This window comes from Solanum stenotomum, chromosome 3 (assembly GCF_019186545.1).
Source record: "Solanum stenotomum isolate F172 chromosome 3, ASM1918654v1, whole genome shotgun sequence".
Lineage (NCBI taxonomy): Eukaryota > Viridiplantae > Streptophyta > Magnoliopsida > Solanales > Solanaceae > Solanum > Solanum stenotomum.
Genome location: NC_064284.1, coordinates 8648739 through 8674702, shown reverse-complemented (window position 1 = coordinate 8674702; position 25964 = coordinate 8648739). Strand labels below are relative to the sequence as shown.

At 31.0% G+C, this 25964-nt stretch overlaps 2 protein-coding genes across 6 annotated transcripts; one reads left to right on the top strand and one right to left on the bottom strand.

Annotated features, from left to right (window-relative positions):
* The first annotated feature begins 1622 nt into the window (after positions 1–1622).
* Positions 1623–17073, top strand: LOC125860894 (calmodulin-binding protein 60 A-like). 4 transcript variants are annotated; one of them, XM_049540939.1, is made up of 9 exons: positions 1629–1717; positions 13338–13386; positions 13484–13568; positions 14450–14499; positions 14611–15101; positions 15305–15459; positions 15715–15909; positions 15997–16573; positions 16663–17073. In XM_049540939.1, exons 1-8 carry the CDS (start codon positions 1681–1683, stop codon positions 16531–16533), a joined length of 1599 nt encoding a protein of 532 aa, XP_049396896.1. In that variant the 5' UTR covers positions 1629–1680; the 3' UTR covers positions 16534–16573; positions 16663–17073. The 4 variants fall into 4 exon arrangements, with proteins under 4 accessions (XP_049396897.1, XP_049396896.1, XP_049396895.1 ...); XM_049540940.1 differs by lacking the exon at positions 13484–13568 and having other exon boundaries at positions 1623–1717; XM_049540938.1 differs by lacking the exons at positions 13338–13386; positions 13484–13568; positions 14450–14499; ... (3 more) ...; positions 15997–16573; positions 16663–17073 and adding exons at positions 1899–1983; positions 3081–3130; positions 3242–3732; ... (2 more) ...; positions 4628–5204; positions 5297–5535 and having other exon boundaries at positions 1629–1766.
* Positions 6252–20256, bottom strand: LOC125860906 (uncharacterized protein At5g50100, chloroplastic). 2 transcript variants are annotated; one of them, XM_049540952.1, is made up of 8 exons: positions 20036–20256; positions 19801–19934; positions 19243–19350; positions 19074–19130; positions 18923–18988; positions 18783–18843; positions 18415–18458; positions 6252–6567 (listed from the first exon to the last, which is right to left on the bottom strand). In XM_049540952.1, exons 1-8 carry the CDS (start codon positions 20238–20240, stop codon positions 6529–6531), a joined length of 714 nt encoding a protein of 237 aa, XP_049396909.1. In that variant the 5' UTR covers positions 20241–20256; the 3' UTR covers positions 6252–6528. The 2 variants fall into 2 exon arrangements, with proteins under 2 accessions (XP_049396909.1, XP_049396910.1); XM_049540953.1 differs by lacking the exon at positions 6252–6567 and adding an exon at positions 17604–17929.
* Between the last annotated feature and the right edge of the window lie 5708 nt (positions 20257–25964).

The following is a 25964-nucleotide window of genomic DNA, read 5'->3' as shown; positions in this document are numbered from 1 at the left end:
ATAAGCTTATAAACTTGTGGTTTATAAGTATGGCAACTTATTCTACCTGTTTGATAAACATCTAAACTTCTTACTCTCGTTGTCTCTAATTATTTATTCATTTTTCCTTTTTTTAGTTATTCCTAAATATTTGTCCGTTTTGACAATTCGAGAAAGGACAATTTTTTTATCAAATATATTGTCAATTAATTAATTTGAAAAATGTAGAACTTCTTGAAAATCTTAAATTTTTAATTTATCCACTTTATAATTAATAGCGGTAAAATGGTAAACTCACTATGTCAATAATTGTTTTCTTAATAGGTATGACAATTCAAAAGTGGACAAGTAATTAGGGACCGAGGGAGTACAAGTGAAGTGTTTATAAATCCAAAATGATAAATTGGTCCGTCTCAGTTTATAAATTTTTTTTGCCTTATTGGCACTTTTAGTTTAATTAAGTATCTTATTATTATATTGTATTTCTAATTTATAAAATACTCGTCCCCAAATAAGAGTACTCCTCCCTCTCAATTCTAATTTCGTTATTTATTCTTCTCGTTTGTTTACACGTTTTAGCTAATCAAATCAATTGTTCCCTCTAGACCCTAGCTAGTTCATATGGAGTGATCGGTTGAGATTTTAAAAAAATATATATTTATTTTTTAATGAGATTTTTAATTACTTTATATTTTTTAAAAAGAGAATAGTCAAAGGGGTGTGTTGATCGGTAGGGTGTATAAAATAATGTTTATGCTTGCATTAATTAAATATAAATTATTTCTTATACATTATTTGATTGATATATATATTAAAAATAACATGCATTGCATAAAAATATTTATTTACAAAAATATCCTCCACAATTATGGTGGAAAAGATGTAAAAGAAGTTTTGAGAGATAATTGGGTCTTTAACTATGCTAATGTATGCATTAAATTTCTTTACATTACTAATACCTAGAAGTCCATGGTATTAATTACACAATAGAGTGTAATGAAAAACTGTACCAAATAAGGTACTATACTAATCCACAAAGTTAATGCATACATTATTTTTACTAATACACTTTACCAAACGACCCTTAAATATTTTTTTTAAAGGTTGTTTTATACTGAACAATGATATGAACTAGAGGAAGTACCATTTGTTATTAATTAAAGCAGTTCTATCTAATCACATAATTGTTTATCTATATGAAAATGGTTAAAAAATACTTTTAAATTATGTAAAAATAAATAAAAATGTCTTTAATCAATAGTTTGATCCAAAACATTTCTATCATTAATAATCTGATCCAAAAATATCTTTATTAATTTGATCCAAAAAAATATTTTTTACCAATTAAGTAATAACAAAAGTATTTTTAGATTTAACTATTATTGACGAAATCACCGTCACGTGAAGAGAGCATAACACAAAGACCAATTGTACGGAAGCCAAATGTAGGAGAACAACAAAGTTTAGTGTGGGATGGTGTGCTACTCTCAAATTTTTATTTTTTTTCTTCTTATTTTCCACAGAGGGTTGGCTCTTTATTTTTTTAAAAACACGGTTGTTTGGGACCCATTTCCTTGGGCAACTCTTTACTGAGAAAAGTCTCACTCTCTTTCTATATACACTTGGAGTCTCTCATCCATCAAAAATTATCCATCTTTACATTTATTCCTTTTTCAGTTTTCTAAATATAGTTTAGTTTCCATGAATGACATATTAATGTCTAATTCTGAGGATTTAGGTACCCACAAAATCAATACAGAGGATGAGCTGTTTTTCTCTTCACCTACGTAAGTCAGTCAACTCTGAATCATTGCTTGATTTTATACTGAATATTCTTGCTCAAGTAAACTAAAGATTCTGTTTTTATCAGTTTGATGTTTGCTTTGACAAGTAATTTATGTTTCTTTACTTGTATTTAGTATGAAGAAAATGTTGGAAGTGATGGTGATTCAGACCTTTAACCGCGTTCTAAAGCCAACCTTGGAAAAATTGATTCGTAATGTTGTAAGTATACTTGTTTACTCAAAATTCAAATGTATTGAATCTTCTCTAGTTGTTTCGGGTGAATCCACACACTTAATATATATATATATATATATATCATAGATGTTGAAATCCTTCTGTTAGTTATGTTTTTATGTGGGCTTTTGGATTGACTTGTGACTTTTGAGTTCTAAGTTTTTTTGGGTTTTGGAAGGGTTTGACAAACACAAAAATATATTTTAAGCACTTCTTTCTAGGTTTAATAAAAAAAAGTATGAAAAAAGTCAAAAGTTGGGAATTAGACTTTTAACTTTTAGCTTATAAGTCACTTAAAAAAAGTCAAATATGCTTATTCATATTTGTGATAATCCTGACTACAGAGGCCTACCTGGCTCTGTCCCTGCACACACTTTCATAAACCATATAACAGCTTTGAGTTTTAATTTGATGTAAATGGATTTTGATCCAGTGGAAAATTAAAATTGGGAAAACCATGAAATGGTGAATTATTCATCTTATGTTAGGCAGGGAACTGCTGCTAATCTGTCGTATGAGAATCTTCACGACTTTAAAGCTGAAATTCCGAATTAATATGCTTAGACAACTGGGGATCATAATTTTTGAACATTTTTTCATCAATAATTCCAGAAGATAGTGCTGCGTAGCCGAAAAGGGGTAGAAAATTATTTATAAAATAATTTCGGGGGTAATAGGACCTTAATATAGTATAAGTGTGTCTCTGAGATTTCGGGCATAGGTTGGAGGTACTTATGCATTTTTTCTTTCTCAATTTTCAAAACAAAGCTACCTAAAACATGAAACTAGTCTAGTGATCAATATTTACTATCAGGTGGTTAATCGCTCCAGAAAATTTATACTGCTTAAATCTTGGGGATTTAGTAGTTATGATGTTGTCGTTCATATTCCAAACGTCTTCTTTCTAATATTTATCATAGCCAGATAGAAGGATGGTTTTGTCGTGAAAAACGATTTTCTTGAGCCGAGGGTCTTGGAAACCAGTCTGTCTAACCACTCTCTCCATACCCCATTTGTGGGACTACACGGGGGTTTGTTGTTGTATTCCAACAACTTCTTCTAAGTGTACTTTCTCTGTCCAGGTAAAACATGAACTTGAATTGGCAGAGAAGAAGTTTATATTCACCAAAGGGTAAGGATCATTCTCTGTGTTTTTCTATATTCCTATTCCCCATTTAGCAAGTGATAGTGTCACAATCAATTATATCGTCAATCTCGTATCTGAGACATCATTGTTCTCCAGAAACCCTGAAAAAGATATTCAAGCTCCTAAACCAAGAATCTTGAAGTTGATGTTCCGGTCGGAAGTATCTGTTCCTGTACTTACCGGAAAGGAAATTAAAGGAGAAGGAGGTAATGCTATTGAATTGGTCTTAGTTGATGATAACACTGGAGAAATTGTTGAATCTGGACCAGAAGCATCAGCTAAAGTGGAAATTGTTGTTCTTAGGGGAGAATTTGGAGATGATGATGGAGGTAATTGGACAGTTGACGAGTTCAATAGTAATGTTGTGCGAGAGAGGGAAGGAAAAAAGCCTCTTCTAGCAGAAACTGTACATGTGAGACTTAATAAAGGCATTGGTTCTGTAGATAAAATCAAATTTTCACATTCTAAATTCTATATGAAGATGGGGATGTTCAGGCTAGGTGCACGAATTGTTGACACTTTCAATAGCATTCAAGTAAAAGAAGCAAGGACTGAATCTTTCACTGTCAAGGATGGGCGCCAGCAATGTAAGTAGCTTTTCTATTTACACAATAAGGGCAGATTAAAGGAGTCTTGCAGGGCTAATATTGGTTTTGTGGTACTTTTAACTTACTTTTCTCTAACTATGTGTAGTGATGAGGCACAATAGGAAGATAAACCTGAGCAATTAAACCATTACAGGATCTAGCATGTTAGAATAGATACTGATTACTGGTTGTTCTATCTGCAGATCATGAGAAGCATGATCCACCATTTCTATCCGACAAGGTATATCGGTTAAAAAACATAGGTAGATGCAGTATGAAGCGCCTCGGGAATGAAAATGTCCACACTGTAGAGCACTTTCTGATTTTGCTCCTAAAAGACCGTGAGCGACTCAAATGTGTAATTCACTATGCCTTTTTCCTTCTGAAGCTTCACCTACATAGTGCTTGCTACCAGAATAAACATGCTTATTTGAACTGCATGTTAAAGCTTACCTCTAAAAACTTACTAACTCATGGATCGATGCTGTCAATTTTAACCTTGTATTGGAACGTAGCATTAAAATAAATAGTGTAAAACTAAATTACCATCATACAGTGCATGTTTCACCTTTATTACAATCTAAAGCTAGTGACATATTTTGTTGATTTTCAGGTACTTAATCTAAAGCCAAAGATGTTGGAGGAGACAATTAGCCATGCTCGGAGATGCATAACTAATGAACGGACATACTCTTATAATGACTTACAAGAAAAGGAAGAGGTGGTTTTTAACATTGTTGGAGAGGTGCAGGGACTTATTCTAGGGGGTCAATATCTACCTATGCATCTATTATCTGAAAGTGATAAGGCATGATTTTTTAGACCAAACCTTTTACTGTTCTCTCTTTTCTTTCGTTGCTTTTATCTCATATTTGTTGCTGTTTTCGTCTAACAGGCTAATGCTCAGAGGCTGCTGTTATCTGCATGTGAAAATTGGGATCATGTAGTACCAGTTGATAATGAGACATTTTTTATGCAATATCCTTCTCAAATATTGCCAACCATGAACCCTTTGAATTCTCCAAGCCGAGAGGTTCCTAGCACCAGTAATGGCATTGAGAATTTTAGAACAAGTGATGGACACTGTTCTACCTCTTTTCAGCGCAATGTTTCATCCATCATTCCTGCCAGAGTTGCAAGCGCAATCAGTCAGAACGATCCTGATTCCGTCAGTATTAGTTACCAGGAGTTCTCTAACTCCCCAATATATAGTCCTTTAGTCCAACATTTTTGGATTGATCAATGCAACTACCAGTTGGAAGACATATATTTTGTATCTGATACTCATCAACCACATGATGCTTCTGCCTCTACGGTAAATGTGCATAACCGGTGGAAAATGTTGCTTAAAATCTTTAGACAGTCCTCAATGAGAAGAAGAGCTGCAGCATTAACGGATATTCAACCTCTGAAGAAGCAGAGAGTCTTTTGATTCTATTGATTTAGACTGTTAGTGATCAGTTCAACGGCAGGTGCATATTTCCTTAGTGATGTTGCTGCTTGCCAAAAATATTACTATTAACTTTGAAGAATGAGTTTTGACTACTCTGGTTATGTTATGCAGTTGAAAGGATAGATCTCACAGTTCCTCATCACAGACAAGGAAAGCATAACCTTCCCCTGCAGATTCTAGTTACTAGTTGTTCTGGTGCTGTAGTAGCTGGGATTCAAGGCGTGTTGAAAGTCTAATATAGTTATATGTTAGAATGTCGAAAATATAGGTATATGTTCTGAAGTGTTTAGATTCATTTTATATCTTGGTCAATAATATTAGAATATTATTGATGATCATCTCATGATTTGGAGTCCCAATAATTAAGAGTGTCTTTGTTTCAAGAAATCTTAACTCCTGAGTATATAAGTAGGTGTAGCTAACATGAAAGGGGGTTGAAATAATACTTGGTGAGGAAAGATTTGTGTTCATATTACACCTCATATATCTTCTTCATTATCAGGTACTGAACTTTGTGTATTTTGGAGTTCATTTCATATTAGTTTTTGTCTGTCTCGTCGATTCTGAATATCCTCAACCTCAAGTACTACCACTCTTAATACTTATTACTGCTTCCATGCCTTCTCTATTTAATTTTGCCTTGTTGACTGAATTGTCTGACTTAGAAAGATCATACCTGTTTGGGTGGGTCATGATTTCATGGGCTGATTTTGCCACCTCTGGCCTTGATAGGGTAGAAAGTTATTGATCGTGGTTAGTATTACATCAGCAATGATTTGATGAACTAACGAGCCTGATTATTTAATGAGCTTCCATTTATAACCAGTTTGACATGAGGTCTAAGTATTAAGCATTTCCAAAAATAAAAAAAACTAAATGAAGAAGCAGCTTTTGATGGTCATATTTAGATTCTGAAACATGGAACTCTGCATGATTAGTGATAGATTTTACTCTTAATGTCATGACTAACACTGGTGAGATGAATTGCATCTGGCATTCACCTGTTAGCAGAACACATTACATGACAAGGTATGCAGGATTTTCAAAAGAACAAGGAGGAGAATCCTTTTTTGTGTTAAATCCCATTTATTGAATCAGTTTAGAGAAACAAAATGTATTTTAGTACATTGTCGATTCTGTATACTCTAGTATATGCTATATTCTTTAGATACGTAGAGCAATTCAAAACAACTGCTCTGTATATAATCCTATAGTAATTGCTAAAAAGACTATAGCAACTGTAAGGTCTTCTGCATTTGTACACCATATTAGCCTCAGCAAGAGCGTAGAAGTAGATCTGACTCCATTAATGAACACCTGCTGCCTCCAGCATTCAGGAACTCCTACATTTTGCAAGCCTTGCTGTCCTTACACATTTCCTCCTTTATGCAAGAAACAACAAAGGTGAGATTTTAGTAGTCTGTACACTATCCTATGTATCAAAACACGAAAACAAATGCTCCTTGTTATGCTTTATGTGTTGAAGGATCTATATCAGGTTTGATTTCTGCCAGAAATGGAAAAGAATATAATCTCAGTAGGAAATGTTATATTATGCATACAGTTTCCATGTGTCATGCATGAGATTCAAAAATCTAAACTGGAACTTTCTTCAACACCAACAGGAGAAAGAAACTGAATGTATCAATAGGTTCAAACACTACTGATCATGGATCTGAAGCTTGTATGAATGCAACCTGCACATCAATTGAAATGCTGAGAAAGGTACTCGTGTGATAAATACATTGACTGGCAGGGACAACGATAGGGCTTTCTTGATGATTATGCATATACGCAATCCTTCAAAAATGTATGAACAGTGACAACCACAAAACTTAGTTTAAAGGGACATTGTAGAGCCCACCTTCTTCCTTCGTGCCTTCAGAACTTCTTCTAAAGATGGTCGACCTGTAACAAGAAATATAGCTTCAGGAAATTGTTTTTAAGACTATAAGCCATTAGTATATATTGGATGGCTTTCTGAAGTGCACCATTGATACGATAGAATGTATAGTGCTTAAAGAAACTGAAACAAAATACTACTGTATTAAACATTTCTAAATGATTGAAGGTTGTGATATACTAAAATAGATGTCTATAATTTGTTTGTGCATGTGAACTAGATAGGGAATTAAGGGTTCAACATGAACTATTTGACACATGCTTTACATTTCCATTACGTTTAATTCATGTCACGCCCTTTCCTTTTTAAGTCATTTCAAAATGAATGTTATTTTTCCTTTTTTGACAATTATTTAATGACACCATCTCCACTTATTTTTCTAAAAAAATATTTTCCACAAAAATATTTTTCTTCATGCCGAGCACATTGCAACAGTAGTTTCTTTTTGTATAGCTTACATAAATCTCATAGTGTAAAATTTAAATTACATCATATCCCTGCTTTTTTCTATTTTACAAAAATCCCTTAAAATATCAGTCATCCGGATACATAATTGGATGTCCGGATACATTAATTGTGATACATTATAAATGTGGTTATTGCGCTTAAAAAGAAAAACAAAACAGAAAATCATATTAAAATCCCATAATTTATGCTATTCAATTCCTCTTTAATGTGTCAATCAGAGAAACTAAATCCTAAAATAACAAATCAATTCAAAATTCAAAATTCTTGTTCATCTTTGTCCTTGTTTCAATGAAGAAACTTTCAAGTAGGATTCAAAACTTTGTTTAAAATTTGATAAGATACATAATGAATATTTTGATTTTTGACCGACACTTTTGAAGGAAGAAAAAATTGGAGATCGCAGCTTTTGGGTTCTTCGAATTCTACACAAATCTCACTATGATTGACGATCAGACCTGGATTTCTTTGCCAACTTTCTTGGTATTTTTATTTTTGTGTTGGTGGTTGCTTATCATTGTGTGATGGCAGATCTCAAATATGAAGGCAATTGAAAGTTGTTATTTTATAATTAGCTTGGGCAAAATTAGTTATGTTTATTTGCCATAACTTCGATTTTCGAGTTAAAAGATCTATAACAAAAGGTATGGAACACATATTCGTGTGCTTTAATCATTGTTTTTTCATTCATGAATTTGTATATTGATCGATAAGTCATGACTTTGACGTATATACTATGGGTTTGCAGATCTGTGAGTGAAAGTGTACTGTTAATATAAAGTATCACATATGTGCATTTCTTTTTTGATTTTTAAATTTGTATATGCATATATAAATCATGATACATTACTGATTTCAACTTGATTCCATTCTAGTTTGATGTGTATGTAATGGATTTTTCTAGATGTGAGTCAGTGTGTTGTTACTATAACGTATTAGATACATATAAAATTTCTTTTTTTTTTATGTATCAATTTATGAATTTCTTTATCAATATATGAAGGTATGCATCAATATATAAACTATCGTGTATCTAGATTTAGTTATCATTAGGTTGTTGTGTATCTAAAATTGAGTTGATTGATATGTGATGTATCTCTAACTTTCAAGTGTGCGCAGGTTGTGGGCGTTGTGGACAAGAAGGTCACAATTGAAGAACTTGTACTTTCTTTCTGAAAGAAGATTGACAAACTCTTTTTTGAGACTACTTTTATGTTTCCGATACATTATTTTGAGATTATAGATTTTCAGTTTTTTTGTTTTTTCCACTTTTACCTTGATAGAACATTACAATTTACTATCAGTTGATGAAATTTTGATACAATAAATTGAAATGTTAAGATTTTGAACCTTGTGTTCATTTTTGTAACAAATTATGTTTCATATACCTCTTTTTAAAATTATATATCATTAGCTATTTGATATTAATGTACCAGAGATTGTGTTTGTGGAGATGGTACCACTTAATATGGTTCAGATACATTTTTATCATGTTCTAGTTAAAAATGATGTATCTGATACAATAAGGTTGTGAAAAAGTAGTATGTAAAATTAAATAAAGTATATCTTTAAATGTATCAATAATTTATCAATTTAGATACATGAATGAATTAGGAACTAACTACAACTAATTATCCAATGTATCATCATAAATCAATACGCAACTAACTAGAACTAAGTTATCAAGTAAATACATAATTGAATCAACAATCAAGTTATAAATTACATTGCATTAGTTAGGTGTCGAAACGTATCAGTAACTAACTAAAACTAATGAGAAGAAATAATATTGTGTGTTTATGCATTTATGAATCTAATACTTAATTTTATCCAAATTTTGTATCATTTATATAAGACAAATGTGTAGGACAATCCATACTGTAAATAACAACTAACAATAATGAAAGTTAAAGTCAAAATAAATAACTTTTTAGAGAAACACTCTAAAACTTGAGTACGAGTATCTTAAAACAATAAAAACAAAAAATTCTAAAACTAGAGTTAATATATCTCAAAAACAATAACACTATAAAAAAAATCTCTAAGAACTCATAGATAATCTCTATTCAACATTAACCAAACCGTCTTGAGCTGATGCTGTGAATTGACTCTTAGGCCTTAGTTGATACCTAATGACAACAAATAGTAATTGATACTCATACTAAATGACGTTGTATATAATCTGGCAGATATTTGAATCTGCTATAAAATGTAACATCATATATATTCATAATATGATATTTAAGTATCACGTGTTCAACTATTTTAGACTATGATACATTGTTCTGCAGTTTACACCCATAATATAATTTGAACTTTAGTCTTTGATACATTGATCATAAATATCAAAAATTGGACTAAATTTAGGATTTTATTTGTAACAAACTGACATTTATTTGAATCTGATACAAAATGTAAGATCATATATTCATAAAATGTTATTTAAGTGTCATATGTTCAACTATTTTAGATTATGATACATTGTTATGCATATTACATTCTATCATATAATTTGAACTTTAACCTTTGATACATTAATCATAATATATCAACAAAATAGACCAAAATTTAGGATTTTATGCGTAAAAGCGGTAGATTTAAAACAAGATACATAACAATATGATACTATATCTTTAACAATAATGTATCAAATTTAAAGCAACTAACAACAGGGGAAGACAAAAATTTAAAACAAAGAAATAGATACAAAATGAACTGATATATTTGAATATCTTGATATAAATGTATAAATCGAATACATTGATACAAAAGTATATCAACGAATAAATACATTTGATTTCTTGGATACAAGAAGTACAATAGTGAATTGATACCCTTAAATATATTGATACAAATATCTTATAATGAAAAAATACACAAAATTTCACCAGAAACAGCAAAAATACACCCCGATCTAAAAAAATCGTAAAAAATACATAAACAAGTTGAAACACTCACTCCCCATCGTGTTAGTCATAAAAAATATATACACAAAATGAAACACACCCATAAACATATTCAGATGTTTGGAATAGATTGATGGGAGAGAGAATCTTTTTGAAAATCAAATTGATTTAAAAATTGTGACTGCTGAGAATGTAGAGTGAATTTAGGGAGAGAAAAAAGGAGTGAAATGAGGAGTGGTAAACGTGGGTTTAGCTAGTGGATTTTATGTATCCGAAATTTTTAAGAATTGAGAGAAATAAGGAATTTGTGAAATATTTTTAAAAGGTAGGGATAAGTGGAGAATAAGATAAGTTAATGTGTGTATATAAGTAATTTTTCCTTTTTTTTTTGTCGTGAAAAAAGAGTTGCCCACAGCAGCTCCATTATTTTAATTTGGATCATCTAGAATTTGAGCTTTCCAGCTCGTGTGATTCTATACAATTCCCTAATTTTTGGTCGTATTCGCCGTCTTAGAATAACTAACTTTTGTCTTCTTTTTTTTCAAGAAATACTTGTTGTTTCAACTTACCAAGAACTTGTTGAGAATCTCTTAACTATACTCATGCCAGTGCTCATTGCTACAAATTAAATTATACTCTCTCCATCAGGGGCGATTTTATGTGTAAAAAATGGGTCACCGGAATCCGTGGTCATCCAACTAAACTCGATATATTACTTGTATAATTATTAAAGAACATATTAAATAAACACTAGTGGAACCCGTTCTTAAAGTTGCTGGATGGATCACTGGTTTGACAATCAGATTTTAACACCAAGGTCTCAAGTTCAATCCCAGCCAGCCACAATTCACTTCAAATTTTTTTAGTAACTAATAACACTCGTTTTTTCAATTTTTTTAGTATGCTGGATGGATCACTGGTTTGACAATCAGATTTTAACACCAAGGTCTCAAATTCAATCCCAGTCAGCCACAATTCACTTCAATTTTTTTTAGTAACTAATAACACTCATTTTTTCAATTTTTTTAGTAACTAATAACACTCGTTTTTTCAAAAAAAAAACAAAAACAAAATTCTACTAAAGCAATGGTGCACCCGTTTTCTTGAAATCCTGAATTCGCCTCTGCTCTCCATCCACTTTTACTTATCATTTATTCCTAAAATATGTTTTTATTATTTATTTGTAACTTTTGTCATATCAAGAAAAAATCAATTATTTTTTCTATATTTTACCCTTGATATTAAATTCTATTCTCTATATCATTTTTCAAGACTCAATATTGTTATATTTTTTTACCAATGTGTCGGTTCAAGCTAATTAGTGATCTAAAACCAAAAATAAATTGGAGGCCTAACTTTTAATTTATTTTTATATTATTTTAGAGATGCAAAGTTAATTTTTTTTTAATTGAAAAAGCTTTATTTTTTCTATGATCTTAAATATATATATATATTAATTTTGTATTCTTAAACATACTATGTGGAAGTTAAATTTAAATATTGACAACAAAAAAAAGAAATTCTACTGTTACTAAATAAAATGAAAGACACAATACAATTTTATTTTTTAAAAAGAGGACTTATAATAATTCTACTAGTATTACTAAACAATGGGGCCTTCAAATTTTAATGCCTAAAACGAATGCCTCATTTTTAAAGACATTGAGCCGCCCGCTCTGCTCAATGTCTTGATCTATATTTACATTCAATTTCTATTTGAATATAATCATATTAAACACAAACGTGAAATTAACTTGGGAACTATGTGGCATTTAGATAAGCTTATAAACTTGTGGTTTATAAGTATGGTAACGTATTCTACGTGTTTGATAAACATCTAAACTTCTTTTAAGTGAAGTGTTTACAAATCCAAAATGATAAATTGGTCCGTCCCAATATATAATTTCTTTAGGCCTTATTAGCACTTTTAGTTTAATTAAGTATCTATTTATTGCATTGTATTTCTAATTTTAATAGTCGTCCCCAAATAAGAGTACTCCTCTCTCTCAATTCTAATTTCGTTATTTATTCTTCTCATTTGTTTACACTTTTTAGTTGATCAAATCAATTGGCCCCTCCAGACAGAGTTCATGTTAACTGAACTGTCCAGGTCTTTTTTTATATATATTTATTTTTTTAATGTGATTTTTAATTACTTTATAATTACTAAGAGAATAGTCAACAAGGTAATAGTGAAAAGTAACATTTTAATTTTTGTCATTAACTGTTTTTCTTAAAGATGGTGTTATACTCAACCAATGATATGAAACTAGAGGAAGTAACATTTGTTATTAATTTAAGTATTTCAATACAATCACATAATTATTTATCTATAAAATGGAAAATAGTAAAACTTAAATTATTTGAAAATGAAAATGAATAAAATACCTTTAATTAATAGTTTGATCTAAAAAACATCTCTATCGTTAAAAAATTAGTTCAAAAACATCTTTACTAATTTGATCCGGAAAAATATTTTTAACAAATTAAGTAACAATAAAAATATTTTTATATTAAACTATTAATAACAAAGTTTGATATGACGAGTGCATAACGTAAAAACCAAAAGGAGGGATTGAATTGTACGGAAACAAAATGTAGAAGAACAACATTGTTTAGTGTGGGATGGTGTGCAACTGCTCTCAAACTTTTATTTTATTTTCCACAAAGGGTCGGCTCTTGTTTTTAAAAAAAACACGGTTGTTTTTGGGACCCTCTTCCATTTTACCGAGAAAAGTCTCACTCTCTCTATATATATAAACACTTGGATCCTCATCCATCACAAATTATCCATCTTTACATTTTATTCCTTTTCAGTTTTCTAAATATAGTTTAATTTCCATGAATGACGTATTGATGTCTAATTCTGAGGATTTAGGTACCCACAAAAGCAATTCAGAGGATGAGCTGCTTTTCTCTTCACCTACGTAATCATTGCTTGATTTTATACTGAATATTCTTGCTCAACTAAACCAAAGATTCTGTTTTTATCTGATAATTTTATGTTTCTTTACTTGTACTTAGCATGCAGAAAATGTTGGAAGTGATGATGATCCAGATTTTTAACCGTGTTCTAAAGCCAACCTTCGTAAAATTGATTCGTAATGTTGTAAGTATCTTGTTTCCTCAATATTCAAATGTATTGAATCTTCTCTAGTTGCTTCAATCCACACACTCAATAAATATAATAGATGTTGAAATTAGTTATGTGTTTACTTAGTGGGCGTTTGGATTGACTCGTGACATTTTAGCTTTAAGCTTTTTTTTTTTGTTTTGGAAGTTTTTGACAAACACAAAAAGATGTTTTAGCCACTTGTTTCTAGGTTAAAAAAGTCAAAAGTTGGAAATCTGACTTTTAACTTTTAGTAGCTTAAAAAAAAGTGAATTTAAACACCCTTTTATTCATATTTGTGATAATCTTGACTACCTAGCTCTGTACAATTTCATAGACCATATAACAGCTTTGAGTTTTAATTTGATGTAAATGGATTTTGATCCAGTGGAGAATTAAAATTGGGAAAACCAAGAAATGGTGAATTATTCATCTTATGTTAGGCAAGGAACTGCTGCTAATCTGTCGTATGAGAATCTTCATGACTTTAAAGCTGAAATTCCGAATTAATATGGTGGCAAGTTGTTTTGGAAAACTTAGTTTTTCAATTTTCAAAACAAAGTTACCTAAAACATGAAACTAGTCTAGTGATTCAATATTACCTATTAGGTGGTTTAATTGCTCCAGAAAATTTTTACTGCTTAAATCTTGGGGATTTAGTAGTTATGACGTTGTTGTTCGTATTTCAAACGACTTGTTTCTAATATTTATCATAGCCAGATAGAAGGATGGTTTTGTCGTGAAAAACGATTTTCTTGAGCCGAGGGTCTTGGAAACCAGTCTGTCTAACCACTCTCTCCATACCCCATTTGTGGGACTACACGGGGGTTTGTTGTTGTATTCCAACAACTTCTTCTAAGTGTACTTTCTCTGTCCAGGTAAAACATGAACTTGAATTGGCAGAGAAGAAGTTTATATTCACCAAAGGGTAAGGATCATTCTCTGTGTTTTTCTATATTCCTATTCCCCATTTAGCAAGTGATAGTGTCACAATCAATTATATCGTCAATCTCGTATCTGAGACATCATTGTTCTCCAGAAACCCTGAAAAAGATATTCAAGCTCCTAAACCAAGAATCTTGAAGTTGATGTTCCGGTCGGAAGTATCTGTTCCTGTACTTACCGGAAAGGAAATTAAAGGAGAAGGAGGTAATGCTATTGAATTGGTCTTAGTTGATGATAACACTGGAGAAATTGTTGAATCTGGACCAGAAGCATCAGCTAAAGTGGAAATTGTTGTTCTTAGGGGAGAATTTGGAGATGATGATGGAGGTAATTGGACAGTTGACGAGTTCAATAGTAATGTTGTGCGAGAGAGGGAAGGAAAAAAGCCTCTTCTAGCAGAAACTGTACATGTGAGACTTAATAAAGGCATTGGTTCTGTAGATAAAATCAAATTTTCACATTCTAAATTCTATATGAAGATGGGGATGTTCAGGCTAGGTGCACGAATTGTTGACACTTTCAATAGCATTCAAGTAAAAGAAGCAAGGACTGAATCTTTCACTGTCAAGGATGGGCGCCAGCAATGTAAGTAGCTTTTCTATTTACACAATAAGGGCAGATTAAAGGAGTCTTGCAGGGCTAATATTGGTTTTGTGGTACTTTTAACTTACTTTTCTCTAACTATGTGTAGTGATGAGGCACAATAGGAAGATAAACCTGAGCAATTAAACCATTACAGGATCTAGCATGTTAGAATAGATACTGATTACTGGTTGTTCTATCTGCAGATCATGAGAAGCATGATCCACCATTTCTATCCGACAAGGTATATCGGTTAAAAAACATAGGTAGATGCAGTATGAAGCGCCTCGGGAATGAAAATGTCCACACTGTAGAGCACTTTCTGATTTTGCTCCTAAAAGACCGTGAGCGACTCAAATGTGTAATTCACTATGCCTTTTTCCTTCTGAAGCTTCACCTACATAGTGCTTGCTACCAGAATAAACATGCTTATTTGAACTGCATGTTAAAGCTTACCTCTAAAAACTTACTAACTCATGGATCGATGCTGTCAATTTTAACCTTGTATTGGAACGTAGCATTAAAATAAATAGTGTAAAACTAAATTACCATCATACAGTGCATGTTTCACCTTTATTACAATCTAAAGCTAGTGACATATTTTGTTGATTTTCAGGTACTTAATCTAAAGCCAAAGATGTTGGAGGAGACAATTAGCCATGCTCGGAGATGCATAACTAATGAACGGACATACTCTTATAATGACTTACAAGAAAAGGAAGAGGTGGTTTTTAACATTGTTGGAGAGGTGCAGGGACTTATTCTAGGGGGTCAATATCTACCTATGCATCTATTATCTGAAAGTGATAAGGCATGATTTTTTAGACCAAACCTTTTACTGTTCTCTCTTTTCTTTCGTTGCTTTTATCTCATATTTGTTGCTGTTTTCGTCTAACAGGCTAATGCTCAGAGGCTGCTGTTATCTGCATGTGAAAATTGGGATCATGTAGTACCAGTTGATAATGAGACATTTTTTATGCAATATCCTTCTCAAATATTGCCAACCATGAGCCCTTCGAATTCTCCAAGCCGAGAGGTTCCTAGCACCAGTAATGGCATTGAGAATTTTAGAACTAGTGATGGACACTGTTCTACCTCTTTTCAGCACAATGTTTCATCCATCATTCCTGCCAGAGTTGCAAGTGCAATCAGTCAGAACGATCCTGATTCCGTCAGTATTAGCAACCAGGAGTTCTCTAACTCCCCAATATATAGTCCTTTAGTCCAACATTTTTGGATTGATCAATGCAACTACCAGTTGGAAGACATATATTTTGGATTTGATACTCATCAACCACATGATGCTTCTGCCTCTACGGTAAATGTGCATAACCGGTGGAAAATGTTGCTTAAAATCTTTAGACAGTCCTCAATGAGAAGAAGAGCTGCAGCATTAACAGATATTCAACCTCTGAAGAAGCAGAGAGTCTTTTGATTCTATTGCTTTAGACTGCTAGTGATTAGTTCAACAACAGGTGCATATTTCCTTAGTGATGTTGCTGCTTGCCAAATATATGATTAACTTTGAAGAATGAGTTTTGACTACTCTGATTATGTTATGCAGTTGAAAAGATAGATCTCAGAGTTCCTCATCACAGACAAGGAAAGGATAACCTTCCACTGCAGATTCTAGTTGCTCATTGTTCTGGTGCTGTAGTAGCTGGGATTCAAGGCGTGTTGAAAGTCTAATATAGTTATATGTTAGAATGTTGAAAATATTGGTATATGCTCTTATGTGTTTAGATTCATTTTATATCTTGGTTAAAAATATTAGAATATTATTGATGATCATCTCATGATTTCGAGTCCCAATAATTAAGAGTGTCTTTGTTTCATGAAATCTTAACTCCTGAGTATATAAGTAGGTGTAGCCAACATGAAAGGGGGTTGAAATAATACTTGGTGAGGCAAGATTTTATGTTCATAGTACACCTCCTATATCTTCTTCGTTATCAGGTACTGAACTTTGTGTATATTGGAGTCCATTTCATATCAGTTTTTGTCTGTATCGTTGATTCATTCTGATATCAAGTACTACCACTCTTAATACTGCTTCTCTGCCTTCTCTATTTAATTTTGCCTTGGCTGCTGAATTGTCTGAGTTAGAAAGATCATACCTGTTTGGGCAGGTCATGATTTCATGGGCTGATTTTGCCACCCCTGGCCTTGACAGGGTAGAAAGCTATTGATCGCGGTTAGTATTCTCATCAGCAATGATTTGATGAACTAACGAGCCTGATTATTTAATGAGCTTCCATTTATAACCAGTTTGACATGAGGTCTCATGTATTAAGCATTACCAAAAAAACACAAACTAAATGAAGAAGCAGCTTTTGATGGTCATGTTTAGATTCTGAAACATGGAACCCTGCATGATTAGTGATAGATTTTACTCTTAATACCATGACTAACACTGGTGAGAAGAAGTGCATCTGGCATTCACCTGTTAGCAGAACACATGACATGACAAGGTAAGCAGGATTTTCAAAAGAACAAGGATGAGAATCCTTTTTGTGTGTGTTTATTGAATAAATTTAGAGAAACAAAATGTATTTTAGTACATTTGACCAATAATTGGATCGATTCTGTATACTCTAGTATATGCTATATTCTTTAGATATGTAGAGCAATTCAAAACAACTGCTCTGTATATAATGCTATAGTAATTGCTAAAAAGACTAAAGCAACTGTAAGGTCTTCTGCATTTGTACACCAAATTAGCCTCAGCAAGAGCGTAGAAGTAGATCTGACTCCATTAATGAACACCTGCTGCCTCCAGCATTCAGGAACTCCTACATTTTGCAAGCCTTGCTGTCCTTACACATTTCCTCCTTTATGCAAAGAAACAACAAAGGTGAGATTTTAGTAGTCTGTAGACTATCCTATGTATCAAAACACGAAAACAAATGCTCCTTGTTATGCTTTATGTGTTGAAGGATCTATATCAGGTTTGATTTCTGCCAGAAATGGAAAAGAATATAATCTCAGTAGGAAATGTTATATTATGCATCCAGTTTCCATGTGTCATGCATGAGATTCAAAACTCTAAACTGGAACTTTCTTCAACACTAACAGGAGAAAGAAACTGAATGTATCGATAGGTTCAAACACTACTGATCATGGATATGAAGCTTGTATGAATGCAACCTGCACATCAATTGAAATGCTGAGAAAGGTACTCGTGTGATAAATACATTGACTGGCAGGGACAACGATAGGGGGCTTTCTTGATGATTATGCATATACGCAATCCTTCAAAAATGTATGAACAGTGACAACTACAAAACTTAGCTTAAAGGGACATTGTAGAGCCCACCTTCTTCCTTCGTGCCTTCAGAACTTCTTCTAAAGATGGTCGACCTGTAACAAGAAATACAGCTTCAGGAAATTGTTTTTAAGACTATAAGCCATTAGTATATATTGGATGGCTTTCTGAAGTGCACCATGATGGCTTGACAAGATAGAATGTAAACTGCTTAAAGAAACTGAAACAAAATACTACTGTACTGAACATTTCTAAATGATTGAAGGCTGTGATATACTAAAATAGATGTCTATAATTTGTGTATGCATGTGAACTAGATAGGAAATTAAGGGTTCAACATGAGCTAGATCCATCTGCTCTTTGTCTCCAAATCTTTTTTATAAGGGTTATTTGGAAGATACGATGAAATGGGATTTAACCTGTTACTTGAAGACGATATTTTGCCCAGACTCCATACACAGTATCAGCAATAGTTGCAATCTGCAAATCACAAGCTTTCATGAGAACATGTCAACTGGTGTGACACAACATATTAAATCTAGAATTAAAGAGGACTTACAGGTTCATATTTTGTAATGGCATACACCCATCCTAAACCAACTGCTTCATACAGCCGTCTAAACACCTAAATCAGTTACAAAAGAGAAGAAAAAATTGTGAAATTTCAAATATGAAGGAGAAAATTACAAGTATCAAATATTATGGCACACCTCAACATCTGTGACCACAGTTCCATCTGATAGTATAGCATGTATTCTTCCCATAACCTAAAAAAATGGTGACATATAGGCTAGAGTCATTACTTCATGAAAAGTAAGAAAACAGAAGCGAGCTCGAGCAATTCAGATTAGGTACTTGTTAGATAATTAAGGATCATACCGTCTCATAATCGAGGCCTTCATTCTCCTCTGGGCGGTATTCATCTGAACTTATGTCAAGAAATTTAATTGTTCCATAACTTTTATTCCTCTCTCTTAGCATGTCAACCTGAAAAAATTAAATCGTCTTCATAATAGAGCAGCATCGACAAGTGAGGACTGCTGAAGCTGCTGAACACCTCCACCATCAATCTACTCAAGTGGCTGAACACCTCCACCATCAACAAGTAGATTGAGGGTTCAAGTCACACTAGAGGCTAAGTAGGACTACTATTGATCGTCCATTATAATATAGAAAAACTGTACACAAAACAGAAACAGGGAGAAAGCTGACAAATTGATATGATTCTATATACTACTCCCAATTTTCACGACACTTTTCCCTTCTCGAGAGTCAATTTGACTAATCTTTGAAGTTAAATGAGATTATATGTTGTAATATTCTAAAAATAAAATTTATATATTCAAAAATTATACTTGCCAATTTTTCTCAAACTTTACATAGTTTGAATCTCGAAAAACAAAAGTGTCACAGGACGGAGAGAGGGAATATATATACCTCACGCATGCATAGGGGACACTCTCCATCGTAAAGCATCTTAATTTTCCAGTTTTCAGGAGATTTCTCTTCATTAATATCCTTGTTGGGTGCCACAGTTGTTCCACTAATTGCCCTAATCGAATATCTTGGTCCTGGGGATTTTAAAAACAGTAATGAAAATTAACCAAACTTTCATCATTATGATCATGTAGAGAATTAAGCAAAGAGAAATTGATTGATGAAAAGGTTTTACCATTTTGATTGAGCAGAGAAGGGTTTGGATTGGGAAGAAATTTAGAAGAAGAGGAGAATTTGGTAGTGAGATAAGCAGGAAGTGATAAGAGAGAGATATTGGATCGTCTGACAACAGGAGACGATGCTACTCTGAAAGCCATTTGCATATTTTGGTAATGAAGAAAAGTGATGAAGGAGAAGGAACTGAGTCTATTTTTGTTCATGTTAACGGCCACACCTACGTGGCTGTTCCATCTTCACTAAAATCATGTTGTTTTTCATCACCGTCGTGAAAATAACATACATATAATTTAAAATTTCGTTGAGTATTTAATAAATATAAAAAAAAGTATATTATTTTTAATCGAATAAGTTTTAAATAATACAATATATTACTATATAAGAAGAGTGAATAAAATTCACTCTTCTTTCGACACGTGGCACCAAGATGGCCCACCTACTTTTATATTTGGTTTTTGAAGATGGCCCACCTATCACAAAGATGGCCCATCTACTTTTATACACTCCTCTTTCATTATATTTTAATTTTTTCCTTTTTAAATAGTACTAAAAAAAAAATTTAAATATCACAAATTCGATTAACTCTCAAAATTTTACGCGAATTCTATAATTTCTATAATTAAGACGAAGGGAATAACATATATTATTTCAAAAATTACTATATAATTACTACTCTTCTTATATAGTAATATTTTAATTTTTTCCTTTTTAAATAGTACTAAAAAATAAATTTAAAATATTACAAATTCGATTAACTCTCAAAATTTTACGCGAATTGTATAATTAAGACGAAGGGAATAACATATATTATTTCAAAAATTACATTAGGAATACCATAAACCACAATAGTTAACAACTTACAATATTTGAAAAACATATTAACTCTCAAAATTTCACATGTGTCACATAAATTGGGACAAATGGAGTAACATATATTATTTGAAATTACGTTAAGAATATTATTAACACAACTTAAAGTATTTAAAAATACATAACATATATTATTTGAAAATAATGTAAAAAATATTATAAATCATAATAATTAACAATTTAACGGATATTGTGCCCGTGCTTCCATTTAGAAGTGAGAATGTTTAGGAGCTTAGGGTTAGTCAGTCAATTGACCGATTTGCCCTTCTTCTTCAACTTCCTCTATTTACTACAAAAATAGTACTAAAAATCAATTTAAAATATTAAAATTTTGGTTAATTCTTGAAATTTCACATGTATTGTATTACTATATAAGAAGAGTGAATAAACGACACGTGGCACCAAGATGGCCCACCTACTTTTATATTTGGTTTTTGAAGATGGCCCACCTATCACAAAGATGGCCCACCTACTTTTATACACTCCTCTTTCATTATATTTTAATTTTTTCCTTTTTAAATAGTACTAAAAAATAAATTTAAAATATCACAAATTCGATTAACTCTCAAAATTTTACGCGAATTCTATAATTAAGACGAAGGGAATAACATATATTATTTGAAAAATTACTATATAATTACTACTCTTCTTATATAGTAATATTTTAATTTTTTCCTTTTTAAATAGTACTAAAAAATAAATTTAAAATATTACAAATTCGATTAACTCTCAAAATTTTACGCGAATTGTATAATTAAGACGAAGGGAATAACATATATTATTTGAAAAATTACTATATAATTACTACTCTTCTTATATAGTAATATTTTAATTTTTTCCTTTTTAAATAGTACTAAAAAATAAATTTAAAATATTACAAATTCGATTAACTCTCAAAATTTTACGCGAATTGTATAATTAAGACGAAGGGAATAACATATATTATTTGAAAAATTACATTAAGAATACCATAAACCACAATAGTTAACAACTTACAATATTTGAAAAACATATTAACTCTCAAAATTTCACATGTGTCACATAAATTGGGACAAATGGAGTAACATATATTATTTGAAATTACGTTAAGAATATTATTAATCACAACTTAAAGTATTTAAAAATACATAACATATATTATTTGAAAATAATGTAAAAAATATTATAAATCATAATAATTAACAATTTAACGGATATTGTGCCCGTGCTTCCATTTAGAAGTGAGAATGTTTAGGAGCTTAGGGTTAGTCAGTCAATTGACCGATTTGCCCTTCTTCTTCAACTTCCTCTATTTACTACAAAAATAGTACTAAAAATCAATTTAAAATATTGAAATTTTGGTTAATTCTTGAAATTTCACATGTATTGCATAATATAATAGAGTGAGTAACATATATTATTTGAAAATTATATAAATAGTACTAAAATATAGTTTAAAATAGTACTAAGAATTTGATTAACTCTCGAAATTTCATATGTACTGCGTAATTGAGATTGAGTGAGAAATATATATTATTTGAAAAATAGAATAAATATGTGATATTATTAGAAAGAGCTTTAATATATATTTTAAAAATTATTTTGTCTTCCGTATATGATTTTCTGCATATATGTGGAGTTTTAAAGTTTTTAACATTTTAATATAGAAATATGATTATTTGAAAATTTTAGTACTTTCTTCATTTAAATTTTTCCTTGTTTTTCTTTTAATTTGTTCTAGATTTAAAAATTACATAAAAAGTACTTAAAATCACAATGTAATAATATAAGATATTAAAAAAACATAATTAAAAATCATAAAAGAAATTTTATTGACTCTTTAATTCCATATTGAAACAAAAGAAGTTTGTTTGAAAATAACATAAAAAGTAACGTAAATTAAAGTAAAATAACAACTAAAAATATTTAAGAATCATATAAGAAATTTAGTTGAGTTTCGTAAAAGTACCTACGTCACATAAAATGGAACAGAAAGAGTAATATATATTATTTGAAAATGATATAAGAAGTGCTATAAATCACAATAAATTAACAACTTCAAAATATATTGAACAAAATCACATACAAAAAATTATATAACTCTCCAAATTTCATCGGTGTCACATAAATTGAAACAAAGAACTACTCCCAATTTATGTTATTTACTTTCCTTTTTAGTCAGTCCCAAAAGAATGTCACATTTCTATATTAAGTAACAATTTGATTATAAAATATTTATTTTACCCTTAATGAAATAATTTACAGTCATACAAATTTATATCATTCATTTTGGACCACAAATTTTAAAAGTCTTCATTTCTTTTTTAAACTCCGTGGCGAATCAAACTACCTCACATAAAATGAGACGGAGGAAGTAATATACATTGGGCCCGCGCTGGCGCGGGAACCTAATAACTAGTATTTTATATAAGTTTTGATCAGTAATGTTTGATTGGTCATCCATTAATATAAGTGGTTACGCTCCATCTCTCCCATGTCATACATCAAATTCAAAAGAAAGGAAAAATTATCTAAAATGCTCAATTTAGTTTATCATATTCTTTAAAATTCTTATCATTTGAAAAAATTACAAAAAAATTTACTCTCTTCTATTCTCGGATACATTACTTTAAGCGATGTATCGATCGGATACATCATTTTATGCGATGTATCAATTTTTCGGATACATCACTTTACGCGATATATCGGTCGCATATATCACTTTGTGCGATGTATCAGTCAGATACATCACTCTATGCGATGTATCAGGACATACACGATATATCGGGATATTAGGTGATGTATCCAAACAAAGAAGCGATGTGTCGGGACGTTTTGGGATGTATCCGGATTCCATAAAATTCAATGGATTTTTGTAATTTGGAAAAGAGCAGAGATAAAATGTAATTAGCTCTTAATACTATACATAAACATGACTTTTAAGTTGGCGTCAGCTGTCGATTATGACCTATTACTTTAGGTGTGCACAACTAGGCACTTAAACTTGTATAAAATTGAACAAATGGACACATTCGTCCTACATACATGACTATTTTATGTCCTACATGACTTCCTATGTGTATTATGCCATGTAGGACAAATGTGTCTATTTGTTCAATTTTATACAAGTTTAAGTGTCTACTTGTGCACAATCAAAGTTGGAGGGCATTGTTATCCGCTAAAGTCAAGTAAGAGTCATGTTTATGTATTATGCCTATTTTATTGAAAAAACTACCTAACTACACATACATCACTACCATATATACTATATTTACCTCTAGTTTAAAACAATTACATATACTACCACTTTTAATATTTATACCACATATTTTAAAAGATTTAATTAGATACACAAATCCCTTAAATATGGTATTGGATAATTATCTTAAATTTAATCTCCTTAATTAATGGTCCACATTAACAACTCAAAATTTTTATCACATAAATCACACCTGCCGTTCCCCACCCCACGTCCACTAACCCTCATTCTTCCTCCATCTTCTCCCTTTTTCTTCCTTCATCCTCTCAATACATATTTGCATGTTCAAATCAGCATTATACATATATGTTTGTTTCTATTATTTTATTATTCTCATGTATCTTGGTTTTGTATCTGAGTTAAAGTTCATAATGTTCTGACATTCAATTTTAAAAAGTTCTATAAATTAGGTTTTATATTTTTTGATTTTGTTGTTTCTCAAATACTTTAATGGCTGGTCATTCTCAAAATCAGATGATTCTTGTTAAAGGTACTACACATTAACAATATTATACTAAGGCAAACAACTTCTATTTGTTATTTTCACTCATGAGTTTTTCATTGTAGGGACTGACTCTTCATCCGTTAACATTCAAGCCGAGAATAGATCTAAGTATAGGAACGACTCAATCAAGAGGGAAGAGTTATGCCAAGCTTTACTTAACATAATAAATACACTATTAGATATGCAACAATGTTGGATACACATCAGATGTACATGTATCTAGTTAAGAGTTGATGTATCTAAGTTAAAATTATATGTATTTGTGAGAAAAAATTCAGATGCTAAAAAAAAGGAAGAATTTTGAAAAAATTTACTTTTTTTTTTGGATTAGTGCTAAGGCAGATACTCTAACATCGTGAGTTGTTCCTAAATTCGATTATTTCAATTACATTCCATATTTAGATACACATAATTTATGTATATGGTTACAACTTACTGTGTATTCGAGATACACGTTTTTGAATATAATGTATGAAATTGATACTTGATACATCAAATTAATACTAGAGTCTAGATACATATGAAAGATACATGAAATTAAAATTAGATCATATAAATAGATACATAAAATTAATAATAGACACATATAGCAAATACACGAAATTAATACTAGATACTTCTATTATACATATGAATGTACTTGTATGATACTCATGTATCTAAGTGTTTAGTTTGTAGGATACATCATCTATTGATAATAGATACATCAAATTAATGAATTTATTATTTTAAGAGTAATAAAATGAAATTAATCAAATTACATGACCAAGATATACATGTTTTTGTTTTTTATTAATAATAATGTTAATGAATTTATTATTTCAAAGAATAATAAATAATAAATGAAATTAATTAAACATAAATACACTCCTTGATTTTCCCTATATTAAGAGATTTGATTAATTTAATTTCCAGAATTAATTGCCCATATATTCTAAAAATCATCAATTACTCCTCTAATTAAGGAAATCAGTTACAATCAATTAATTTAAACAAATAAAATATGTATCTCGATTTTTAAATTCAGCAGATACATGTATCTCACAAATTCAAACTCATGTATCCTAAGTATGAAATATGGTAGAGGAAGTAATATTTGAAACTATTGGAAATCTTAGGAATTAAGACCTAAACTAGTGGGATTTATGTAGTTTGCCCTATTTTATTTGTGTCAAAATCCCAAAGAAAAAATGTTTGGGCTTATATGGGTTCACATCAATTAAGAGCTTCAATCCAGTACGATGGAAAAGGCCCAATACATACATATGGGCTATGGCTCCTCTCTTTACTTTGTTTCCAATTTTTTTTTTTTTT